This window comes from Mixophyes fleayi, chromosome 12 (assembly GCF_038048845.1).
Source record: "Mixophyes fleayi isolate aMixFle1 chromosome 12, aMixFle1.hap1, whole genome shotgun sequence".
In the NCBI taxonomy this organism is placed as follows: domain Eukaryota; kingdom Metazoa; phylum Chordata; class Amphibia; order Anura; family Limnodynastidae; genus Mixophyes; species Mixophyes fleayi.
In genome coordinates, this window is record NC_134413.1 from 4,235,619 (window position 1) to 4,248,827 (window position 13,209).

At 42.3% G+C, this 13,209-nt stretch overlaps 1 protein-coding gene across 4 annotated transcripts in view; it reads right to left on the reverse strand.

Annotated features, from left to right (window-relative positions):
* Window positions 1-1,258: 1,258 nt before the first annotated feature.
* Window positions 1,259-13,209, reverse strand: part of CCDC88C (coiled-coil domain containing 88C) — a 79,661-nt gene continuing 67,710 nt past the window's right edge. For 2 of the 4 annotated variants that reach the window (XM_075192599.1, XM_075192598.1), the window contains exons 26-31: window positions 11,029-11,217; window positions 9,515-9,583; window positions 8,760-8,828; window positions 7,664-7,941; window positions 6,220-6,441; window positions 1,259-4,838 (exon numbers count right to left, since the gene is read on the reverse strand). In XM_075192599.1, coding sequence (XP_075048700.1) covers window positions 3,927-4,838; window positions 6,220-6,441; window positions 7,664-7,941; window positions 8,760-8,828; window positions 9,515-9,583; window positions 11,029-11,217 — 1,739 coding nt within the window. In that variant the 3' untranslated portion in view covers window positions 1,259-3,926. The remainder of the gene's footprint in view (window positions 4,839-6,219; window positions 6,442-7,663; window positions 7,942-8,759; window positions 8,829-9,514; window positions 9,584-11,028; window positions 11,218-13,209) is intronic. The other 2 variants (XM_075192600.1, XM_075192601.1) reach the window with 2 other exon arrangements.

Below are 13,209 nucleotides of genomic sequence, written 5' to 3' on the forward strand. Positions count from 1 at the left end.
AGGTTTAAAGGGTTTGCACCTGTGGAGCCTGGAACCTTCGTTCAGGTTTGGTTCATACTTCACATAACAGATCTTTCAGCCGACAGGAAGGAAACAATCTGTTACTTCTTCCTCTTAAACAGTGAATTGCCAGCGATATCAGACTTCTCGCTGTCCTGAATATTTAGTGCTAACCGATCAGCTTGCACTCCTCTAACTCCCTGCTTCCTATCAGAATCCTCGTCAAAGCCCGGAAAGCCTCAAGGTCGGGATCCTCAGCCACATCACCTTCCTCCCGAGAGGAATATTCTGAAGACTGAACACAGCAGGATTCTGGCACTTTTGCAGTTTAGGAGACAGATTCCACGATTCTTTCCAATGAAGATGAAACCTTAACCCCTTCGTTGCTGAGCCTATTTTGCCACTTTTTGAGCTGGTCACATTCTAACACTAATATCGGTACTTTGTTTGTGCCGTACCCACACAAATTAGCAAACGTGTGTATTTTATTTTCTCTTAAGTAGTCATAGGGGGGTATTCAATTGACGGCGGGATCGCCGAAAACCCAGTGCTCGAAAAATATTACCGTTAATACGGTAATATCTCGCTGGATTTCAGCTCGCAGCTCCCTGAGCTGCGAGCTGAAATCCAGCTTGTAAATTACCATATTAACGGTATTTACGCGCAGGATTACCGTATCAACGGTAATATCTTTCGAGCGTGGGATTTTCGGCGATCCCGCCGTCAATTGAATACCCCTTATAGTGTAAGACGCACTATATTAATTTTATGTTTTTACAGATTGCTGGAGAGAGCTGCAAATTATATCGAGCTGCATAGTTTCATTATCATCTATTAATATAATAGTTAAGTTCTATAGAGAGATAATGAATATAAGATTTGTAAATATTAATCTCTTGAAATCCAAAATAATAACCCGTTAATAAATTCTGTTATGTTCAATTTGACTTTCAACAGTTAAATTCTATTATAACATGTATTCAGTATTCACACACTGTATTGTTATGTATGGTTTTCCTTTTTATACAATATAATACTATAATAAAAATATTTTGAAAAAATAGAAATAAAAAATGTTGCTGTTCAACCAAAGATCATCAGAAAAAATAAATAACTTTTTCCAAAGCATCTTTTATTAACAGGATATGAATTTAAATAAAAGTTGAGTGGACATCGGCTTTAATATCACTATATTCACACGTCTTTTATAATTCACCTCACTCTTGACGAGTAACAATTACAATGAAGAAGAGACGGATACAAGAAAGCACGCATTTATTTCACGCATTTTCCATAAAGTACAATGCTGACTAGATCTATCTATCGCACAGGATTACAGTATGTAGACCTGACAGAACCCTGGAGAAGAGGCCACATATAATAATCAGTTGGCAGACAGCGGATATCTGGTATAACCACTGCATGTGGCGCATTGATGACCGGCACAGAGACCACATAGATGAGATTACAAAGTGTCACACGAGTGGCTACAATGTGGCCGATACTCTGAGCCGTGGGGTTTTAGCACCTGTGTGACGTCGTTTTGGCTCTAGCTGAGCCCACAGAGTCCTGGACCGGGTCAGTGAGCAGGTATTGTCCGGAAATTAATTTAATCACAACCATTATTTACAAAGCGATGCTGTACAATACAATCATTTACATCCTATGTACATATCCAGTTGCATAAGACTATTCAGTGTTTAATCATCCTGCCCGCGCTGGCTCGCAGTGTAATAGTTTGCAAGCCCCAACTGGCAGGGGGGGGACGGACTAATTATTAGTAGTCGGACTCAGTGCCCATGTTTCCTACACATCGGCTGAGCCTGTGGATTCACCAGCAGCCAGTATGGTCCACCGAGTGACTGCTGCATTCTGCATTTGCAAAACAGCCGCCGCCGCTGTGCTGGCAACATGGGCGTTAAATAGGTTTCCGTTTTTTTGTCGTTGGCTCCACTCAGGAGAAGGACAACACGAACAGCTTCTCTCAAGCTGCAAACGTTCATTTCATAAAACAAGGTACAAAGAAAAGAGTTCCACAGACATATAAGTCACATTTGTCTGTCCATCTATTGAGTGTGACTTTGAGAATAACTGATGGCCACCAGCTAGCATGGTGCATCCTATGGGATGGGGGTCTCACCTCGCCACCAGTGAGTGGGCTTGTGTCCACATACATACATCCTGGTGTTGTCAACAAGGAGTATTTTACATCCTAAGAAAGCAGCGTTTTAACTTTAAAAAGGCTACTGGCTTCTACGGAGGTGTAACATCTTGCCACAAAAATATTGTACTTTGGGAATATCAAGTTTCCCCCTTACGGATACAAATTCTCTGCTATGTTATATTTAAACCTCCTGCAAATCTGACACTGACCAACTGCATCGCAATAATCCATACAACGCAATCCTCACACAGGAGACGCCTCGTCGCAGACGCTGAATTAGTGTACATGCACAAGTCCGCTCTCAGGTCATTTACAGGTCTCACCGGTAACATTTAACTTATCAAATGTATAAAAGTGACAAACTCCCATCAGTAGATGTAGAAGAAACAGGAATTGATCATATTCTCTCAGAACAACCCATCTCTGACCCCCTCAGCAGCATATTCTGGCTCTATAGGTACCAGACATTAAACATCTCTCTATAGATCTCTTGTAGGCACCATACAAGTTACACCCTGTGTGTGGTCCTACAATAGGGATGTTTAAACAGTCCTATTATGTATCATAACGCAACAAATAACCTTTAAAGTGACCGATCGTTGAGATCTTCCTAAACTAAATCACAAAATCTTGCGACAACGTTTCCATTGTCCACAAATCCATCACAAATATACTTAACAGAATATATCCTGTTCTCACAGGTGCTATAAATTGCAAATATTCAGTAGTGAAGCAATTCAATAAATTAAACAATATTCATCTTTTTATAATAATCTATGTGTAACGTTAATCTGTAGGTTTAATGTTAATCTGCATATGTGATTAATTTGCATGTTCAATATTTCCACGAAGCTTTCCAGAGTAAGAAGGGTAAAGAAATGATAAGTATAGGGGAAGTATAGAGGAGTAGAGTACACATGGGACCACGGACGTGAGTGTGCACTCGGGACCACTGACGTGAGTTTGCACTCACTAATTTGAAAACAATTAATTCCAAGAAAAGTAAGGATACCCGATGATCAGAAGAATCCAATGCTCATATACACAGTACATAACGAGCGATTTCAGCTGCAAAAGACGTTTCTACATTTCATTAATTACAATGCTCACAGATTTGTGAATAATTTAACAGATGAATCTCCCTGCAGAGAGTGTACCAACATTTTAAGCACCTGGATCTACAGCATGCACAGGTTTCCTGTACGAAATAAATTTTTGGCATTCAGCGCATTGTGTTTGTGCGTTTTGAAGACGATTCCACTCTTATATCCCTGGTCGGGCGGCAAAATCTACACAGGAAATTCTACGCTTCTCAGTAGCAATGATAGCGATACACTGCGCAATCTGATGATGTAGCGGTTTGGATAAACTACATAGAAAACTCATCACGTTACACGTTCAAATTTGAGGAGACCCAAGACGTTCCAGTTACTCCGTTCCTGGACAGATGGTTAAACAAATGTGCGAATTAGCGACAAACGGCAGTTCATAAACCCCGCGCAGCAATCGGGCTGGTTGTGTGTGATCCCGATCTGTTAGCCACCTAGTCCTTGGGTGCACTGTTTTTTTGGAAAGTTATCTGCAGCAAGGTTACAGTAAGAATCATGTTATGAAATCTGTATCCAACGAAGGGAAACATCCAGTGTTACAAACATTTTGTGCTGATAATTCCATTTCAATAAAGTGTGTACAATATAATATCTGTGATAAGAGATATTTCTTAACATCACACAACAAGTTTATCCTTGGTTTATTCTGATGATCACACACAACCATACTCGTACCAAACAGAATGAGGGTCTGCATTGGGGTCCGGGGAGGCAGGAGTACTTTTGGGAGAAGTTCCTTTGCTGGGGTCTTCTTCAGTTGTCGGCGTATGGTGGCAATCAGAAGAAGCGTTTGGCAGCTTAGATGTTACAGTAGCCGTCTGACCTTCGACCTCCGGGATGCTGGATATCGGTCTGACTGGTGAAACCATGGCCACTTCCCCAAAGCGAGAGATGGGTCTGGGTTTGCCTCTACCGGCAGATATATATGGCTGTTGAAGGCTGCTAGACGAGAGGGCCGTTTGTAGCGTCCGATCATCTTTGGGGACGGCCAAAGACAATCGTCGTGTATCTAAAGATTGGCAGCGCAAGTCATCGGCTCTTGGCGGGTTGGACATCCGTGCAGACTGTGGTCTATCCCTCGGAGAGCCGGCTGGTGTAGATGTTCTAAGCATATGGCTGCTAAGATCCTTCCCCCCAGGAGTCTCTATTTCTGGTTTCTCCATCCTGTTCAGGTCTGGACCATTGGCCTTGAGGAGGTCTGCCGTGACCAAGCTGAAAGACCTGCTCACGGAGTTTCCCCTGCTGCACATCGAGCCGGGATGTTGGGGCTCAGGAGTTTGCTTTGACGTTGGGATAGAGTGTTGCGCTTGCGGTCGTCTGAGTGAACCGGCTGGACTTGCAGCGGGATCCAGCGGTCGCAGGCTCGGCTTCACGCACTGGCCTGGTCTACCCGTCTTGCCATCTGTCACATCTCCTGATAATTTGACCGATGGACTCACGTAGTTTGTTGGCATGCCTAGAGAGTCTCTGTAACTGGGCTGAACCGATGGGCTTCCAAAGTCAGGAGGGTCACCGGCCTTCTTAAAATAATCGCCTAACATGTCATCCCGGCTGCTTGATGCTTCCTACAAAACAGAGAGAGAGAGATAAATTACACAACATTAATGAATAGTTCCAGACGCCACGTTTACACATATTGTTCCTGGAGCGTTGACACTTTGTAACAGACGACACCTCAGCGCTGTTAGGGAGCCAGACAAAATATTGTAAATATTGTTCACAGGTTTACACTGTCCCTCTGCAAATACATCCCATGTACAATGAACATCTATCTTCTATTATAGCTCTTGCAAGGTATGGAGCTTATCGTGCTTAAACTTAATTATAATAATAAAATGAGTTTCCATATTTTCAAAAGCACGATCTTTCATTTAAATAAGTGAAGAGTAAAATCGGCAGCAGTCTTTACTTGGTAGGTGTCCACTGTTGGATTAAGTAACTGATGCATCATTCACAGGTCGTAATTAATGTTATTTTCAGATTTCACTAGGGTAGTTTTCAAATGTAAATATATAATGAAGGAAACAGCAACCGTGCTCAGCATGAAACAAGATTCTCGCTGACGCTAATTACAAGAGGCGGTAACGCAATTAGCAGACTGCCCTCTAGTGGCTTCCTATAAGCAATTCATCCAACTGTCACTTCAATAGTACTATAAAGAATGACCTGAAATGACAGAGAATTACTTGTCCGCTATTTTATTCTTCTCAAAATATTTAAAGGGCTTAAACGTTTATATTATTTTTCTGTAACGGCGACATCACTGAAGTGAATTGGAGGCAGCCATCCTAGGGGCTGTACGCGCTACGGAATTTGCTGGCGCTATATAAATAAATGTTGATGATAATGATGCAGATAATCCACTAATAAGGAGCCTATGACCTCATTAAAGCACTTATCTCAGCAGTGAGTGGACTGAATTATATTGATATAATTTCAGACCACAAAATAAAGTCGGTGGAACTTTAAACCTCAGTTTGAAACTTTTAAATAAAAAAACAAACATTATATGTTATTGAATGTAAAGAATGATGTCATCTCGAATGTGTCATTTTTTTTGCTTGTGAAATCTGGGAGAAGGGGAAATATGTTGTTGCACAATTTAAGCTCATGTGTTCTCTTTTTGCAACAGAAATATCATCCTTGATTTACAATCACTACATATCTTTTGTACAAAAATATGTAAGGAATTTGCAAACCTAACTCAGGCAGATAACTCAGCTCAGCGCAGTGAGAAGATTATATTGTTACCCGGCTAACGTCACATTCTCCCGCAGTGCAGACCCCCACAGGTGAGTGACAGAACTGAAATGGTGACCAGGTTAGTTTTGCCTCGCCAGGAGGGGGCAGTGAAACGTGCACACAAGGTTATATCGTGTTAGACATGCTGGTGGGGTGAGAATGTGGATGTTAGAGGATGGGGGGCGGCAAGTTGTAGTTGAATACCCCGAATGTATACAGCGAGTTCGCTCTCCTGTTATCCCAGTCTGCTCGCTGGCTCAATGCACAGATCTCAAGCGATGGTGAAGAGGTTCCCGACGACGGCTCTGAGAGATCCTTGTGGTGGAGGGTGGGTAAGGGAGAATGACAGGAAGGGTGGAGGGAGCTGGTCTCTAACAGAAACTCTTGTAGACTGATGAGCTGGCTGTCAATTAAACTGTGCCGTCGCTGGAGAGGAGAGATGGGGGTAAGACCAAAGCTGATTATCCTCAGGAAGAAAAGCAAAGTTAAACCTAAACGTCTCATTCTCGCATATCAAACTTGGGATAACATTCATTGTTCAACACCGTATGCCTAATTTCCACTACAACATTGTTTAAAGATGAAGTGGACTATTTCCTTCTCTCCTCTATCAGAAAACCACATTACACAGTCTCCAGTCTATAGCATGGGTTAAAAAATTTAAAAAGCAAAGTGACAGCATCTCTATTCCTTGTTACCTATGAGACTGCAAGATAATCACTGTAACCCTCTTCTCCTAGCTCAGGCCTGGATAACCTGTGGATCTCCCGGTGTTGGTTGTGAAACTACAAGTCCCAGCATAGTCTGACTTCCATCGGCTTGCAAAGCATGTTGGGGCTTGTAGTTTCACAACACCAGGAGAGCCACAGGGGGTACAGGCCTGGTGTAACTATCGGAGTGAGACACTTCTGTAAGCTACGACCAACTGCACAATATGTAGAGAGGTAACTGTGCAAGATAGCAATTTAGCAGCTGAATATTGTTTCATGTATATTAATTATCTCACAATTCTACAGCTTTCACATATATTAATGTTCAATTTTGGGTTTCATAATAGAAAGGATGTGCAAGGTATGTTGTTCTATCATGCACAATTATCCAGCCAGGTGATTTGTTCTGTAATTTGGGTCATAGTAAAATATAAATTCATAAGTGATTGATTAAATATATTGTTTTATTCTTTTTTTTTTTTTTTTTTTAGACATCCTAGCTTAATTTAAAGTATGTAAGGATGGGCAATGTGAGAGAGATTACCTGGATGCAATCACATCACCGATGTTTCCTACGTGCTAAAAAATCTCTACACTTCTTCCCCAATGTTTGGAAATCGAGTGTCCAGCAGGCTGACGTCCTTAGCAGTGGGCACAGGACACTGTTTATAATGCAGAGGGAGTGGGGCAGGTATTGATGTAGAGTCAACAGTTCTGGCAGCAAAACAGTTAATTGTGTTTTGCATCTAAGAGGTTCAGAATAAAAATTGTATATTTGTGGCGAGATCTAGAAGACTGTTTTTATCAGAGAGGACGGGAGCACTGGCCCTGGCGAGAACAATAAATGTGCTAATTTAACAAAAGAAGTTGATTGAAAACACAAAATTTAGAAACCAAAAGAGTCATTCGGACAGGTCTCCTCCAGCTCGAATACTTACGGTGGGGGGAGACAGCTGATTACTTTCATCCAGAAACTCTTCCAAGGTCACCATCTCGCTGCCCGGAGACCCTGAACGCACCCTCGTCTGAGCTCGACTCGGTGGTCTCTTTTCTGGGTTGTTGCAAGAGATCAGACTGTTTCTATTAGAGGCCGGCTCCGTTTTACCGCCAGAAACCAGCACGGTGGAGCCGGTCCGACCTGTAAAACTGTCTCTGGTGGGAACCAAATCCTCGTTGCTGATGCTCTCTGTTCTGACTGGGGGAAAACTCGAGGATCCTAGAGGAGCACAAAACAGTCTGTGTTCATTCACAATTTCACTATTTATTATAAATTGGCCTCTTACCCCTTAGACAACATAATGGTGTATTTAACATATGAAATAGACACAGTTTATATTTAAGTGTCTGTTCAAAGTAAAACTGAACTGCAATTATCACATTTTCATAGTATTTGCCCACGTTACAAACATAGAAAAGTCATATTTCTTATTTTACTATATATTTGCTGAATCGATTTCCTCATTCTAATTTGCATACAGTGTCATTAGCAGTAGCAACACTAAGATTATAATAAAACTATTAGAAACAATATAATATCCAGTAATAGATTATTTTTCATGCACCATTGGTAGAAAATATTTATCTGTTATTCCATTTTAATATTTAGCAACAGGATTGTGTTTACAATTTATTATAACTAAAAGATAAACCCATCTCCTGACCCAGCCTCTCTCTCCGACTACCGCCCTACTTCTCTCCTCCAATGGCCTCCAAACTTGAGCCCCTTGAGTACAACCAGCTGAGTCACTTTCTCTCCTCTCAGTTCCTTCTCCACTTTCTGCCATCCGATTTCCGCCTCCAACCGAGAGTTCAATGATCTAATTGCAGCCAAGTCTATGGTCACTTGTACCTGCGCTACCAACACCTCTGATCACTATTCTACAATAATTTCAAAAGCACCACGTGCAGCAAACAATGATTATTTGCATGACATGACCGGTCTTCGCATGTTCTCTCTCTATTAGATATTCCCACCACCATACTCGATGGGTGTCCCCGGGCTCACGTGTTGTATGTGAGATTCTGATCTCTTACCTTTCAGGGTTAGGGGCGAGCTGCCGTTCGACACACTTCTGCTGCTCTCCAGACTATTTGGCCGAGGACCTGAAATGAAGGATATTTCAATTGATGACATTTTAGAAAAAAGGCAGACAGTAGACAGAGGTTTGGGAAATCAGATCTGAGCCAAAATGATGGTGCCTATACGCATGTCCGAGCACCAGATGTCAGGATCCAGTGAGGATCCACTGTAAGAAACAGTCATCGTATGACCAGATGTAGGATCTGTATTGATTAACATCTGATAAATACCTCTGATCCCCAGGGTTCTACGGGCCTCATAATCACTGTAATTTGCAGCCAATTAGTTCGCCATCAATACTCCGGTGTTAACGGACACCGTAAGCCTCAATATTTTCTTGCAACAGTTGCAGTTTGCAGAAGATTACTGGGATAATTCTTCCTGGCTGATAGACAGCACCAGAGAGGGCCCCATTCATTCTGGTTGGACAAGGTTCCCCTAGAACAATCCCACGGGATCATTCACCAACTAACCTTTCTTCCAGACACGTTCATATCTTTGCACTATTTCAATAATCCTTTCTGGTCCACACAGGTGGAGATGTTGACTAACTTAGACCAGAAATGATATCAGATGATAACCTGCCATTGTATGCAGCCCCAGATATAGAAACAAAGAAGAATATACAGAAATGTGCTGTGCAAGAACGAGCCCAGCCGGTTTTTCACAAGATGCACAAAATCAAACAATGTCCCAAAACATTTATTACCGCGGAGTCCTCCAGGGCTGGGTTTATTATCTTGTAACGGCTCAAAGAGATTATCGTCAGAATTGTAACCTAAACACCACGAAAACACATAAATGACAGATTCAGAATATCACATATAGTTAACATAAATGTATTTAAACTAAGCCCCCAAACTTTACCCTTTAAAAAACAAAAAAAAACCACCATTGATAGTTTATTATTTGCTCACGGACATTACGTGCTCAATAGATCGGACGTGGTGACAGACGGCATAGATTTGTCACAGACATTGCCAGAAAGGTGGCGAGTTTGAGCAGATGGCACAAATACCAGAGGGCAGATTTAAAGGGGTTCTCCAGTTATATCAAATAATAAGTGTTGGTCTATAAAAATGAGGAAACTGGAGTAGAAAAAGAGTGTAAAAGATAATTACACATCTCCCTACACTATAAAAGCAAAAAATCAGGACAAACAAGCTCCACCCATATTCCTGTAACCAATTCCCGATAGACCAGGCTCCTTTTGTGGTTCAAAACAGTCCTGACAAAGCAAGGACTTCTGGGAGATATGCAATTAGCCAATTGTCTGCTCTCTAAGTTACACTCTACTCACCTGAACTCCTGTCTCCTCCGTCCAATAAACCTACCCACTATACCCGCCCTCTTGTGTCCCTCCCCTCGCGGCTGCCACACTAAGCACTGCTCACGTCTATAGTGGCCAATAGTGGGATCAGACAAGGGTGCTCACCTTACACACTCCTAAACCTCACACATTACACAATGTATCCCCCTTCTGTCTACAGTATCACACCTAAACATTGTACTGAAGCCCAAATATTCCCCACTCCTTATTCATACTACTAAACCCCAAAGACACTAAACAGTGCACCCACTACAATATTTTCACTGAACACCCATTACATTACCCCCTCCCCTCACTGTTTACCGACGCTTCAAATCTCCCTGCTTTTCATCCACACAACTAAACATCAAACACATCTGTACAGCTTCAGTACACAGGTCCTTATCCGAAATCTGTCATGATGTCTCCTTACCCAGATTCTATAACCCTTCTCCCCAGCTGCCTTATACATCGTAATGTGACCTCCAATCTCATGACCCTAAATCCATCCTCGAGCACAAACTCCTAGTCCCACCTACTACACCCAATGGTAGGAAAGAGAAATATAATTTTTTATTAGCCGTTTTCAAGTACATAAACTCATTTAACCTGTATAGCTATTCTATGGCACTAATCACACCTATATTACCTAATTTCATTACAATGTCATTAGCAATATTTTTCCCCATAGGGTTTGATGTTCAACTAAAGAATCTTTTACTCCATTTTCATTGAATAAACCACAATTCTCACTGGTTTATCTACCTACAAGAAGCAGCTCAACCCCCAGAAGCGTTTGCTCCTCCAGGAAAGCCCCAGCGCACGTCTCTTCCCAGAGCGGGTCGAAGTTCCCAGAAGTCAGGTGACGATACAGAGACAATAATGAGCTGCAGATTGAGGATTATTTATCTCACCTTTGGGTCTGTTTGGCTGCTGAGATCTCAGGCTTGGCGCTGAGGTCAGGTGGATGGCGGATGTGGAATAAGTTCTGGATCCGGGATCTATCCTCCGTGAGCGAGAGTTACGTTCTGACCCTTCCATCTCCTCACTGCTTCCTCCGTGATAGGACATCCTGTGCTGCTTGTGGCCGACATCCACCAGAACTGGGAGAGACAAGGGACAGAAGTCACTGAGCAGAGCTGGAGAATCTGCCCCACTCCGGAAACAGCGCAGTGTTAGGTGCAGAGCCGTCAGTGAACCGGGAGACGTGGAGAGATGGACAACCGACGTCCTTACTAACCATTCCCACAATCCACTGTGGCCAGGTCTGCTGTGCAAGGTTATCCATAAAACCGACATGAACCTCAAGCAGCACATAACCCACTTCACACCAGGCAGACAATAGGACAGGACACAGGCTCGTAAGCATGCGGACAGACATGGAGCATCCAAGTTGCGCGGACCAGCTGGTCACAGATCACGCGACCCCCGACATAAAGCCCTGCAGCTTGCACCATGCGCCACAAGAATAACGCAGAACGCTCACTTATGGGTGAACAATAGATCAGTGATGCTCAAAGTTTTCAAGGCTGGGACCCAAAATGTCACGCTGACATTTTCTGAGGTCCTCAAGTATCCCAAAAATCTCCCCAAAAAGAGGATGTTTCCGACAGAATGTATATCTTACAACCTGGGGGCCCAAATACAGATTATGGGGCCCTGACACACAGATTGTCTGTATTTCTCTCCTCCAACAGACACCCTGTGGCTCGCCTGCTGTTGTGTGAATACCAGCGTGCTGGGATTTGTAGTCCCACAAATATATATATATATATATATATAAAACCTCTCTGTTTTGGTACAAACAGTACATCCACATAACATTATTACAGATCCTGATGCTTCATATACATATGGAGATGCTTTGTAGGGAAAAAACAACAAGTTTTCATGCAACATTCTAGAATTCTGGGCATTGTCGAAACCATCTTTTCCCGAAGATCCTATCATCGAGGTCTACAATGCCCCAAGTACGATTGAATAGGTCCTTTTTATTGATCTTAAAAACATGTAAATGGCCCAATCTCCAGCTAAAAATGGGCAATTCACAGCCCCAAGGTAGTTCTTTATTCCTGCTCTAAAGTTTGAGAAATCCTGCGCTGGGCACACTGAGCTACACTACACCTCCCGCTCCTCTATACACGGATTGGAGAATAAGAATAATTATTGAACCTTGCTGTACACAGTAAGATGCCCATACAATTTATGACGTGCTGCCCACGTGCAGTGAGGAGAGAAACCATTTAAACAAACTTCCAAACTTCTTCCGCTTAGATAAAGTCAGCACATAACACAATCTATTCTCTCACAAATACAAAGTGTTCATCATCATCTTCATAAACATTTTGTGAACACTCAAGAAGAACTAATCCTTCAAGGTAACACCAAAAGATTCTTATCTCAAACAACAAGTATAATCAATCCAGTTCAGCCTTACCCTGATCTTATCAGCAAACCGGCAGCAATTTAATCATCAAAACTTGTAAAACCCCTTCTAAGAGTTGGCTGAAAGTTCCCAGATAATTGGTGGAAGTTTCCCACTAACAACAATTTTATATTTTTGAGATGAAGATGATTATTTCTTGTCTCTTTCAGAACATGTCGGGATACCAGGATTTCCTCCGAGATCTGAAGGATACGTGCGCAATACAATCATGGGAATCAGAGCAGAGACGAATCGCTAAACAGGACGCAATGTGCAAACGAGACGCGTTTCACAGACTGACAGTGAACACAGTATTAGTACACAGAACGCGCAGAGCAGGTTAGAAGGGGAAGCAGAGACATGAGGAGCAACTTCTGACAATGCATTGGGAACGGGAGAATTTAGCGGTGTCTGGCCAAACACGAAGGAAAACCGTGGCATGACTTTAAAGAGGAAGTATTTTTATTTTTCTGGGGAAACTAACTCCCAAAAATAAAAACAACAGATTTTAAAAACACTGCACCAAGAAACCTAGGATATTAATGGCAATTAAAGAACCACTTTGTGAACCAAACCAATATTCACAAGGAACAAGTGTCACAACTGAGGCGTGAGGCTGGATTTTAAATTATTGCTTCATTATACAAAATAACTGTCTTTATTGTGTGCC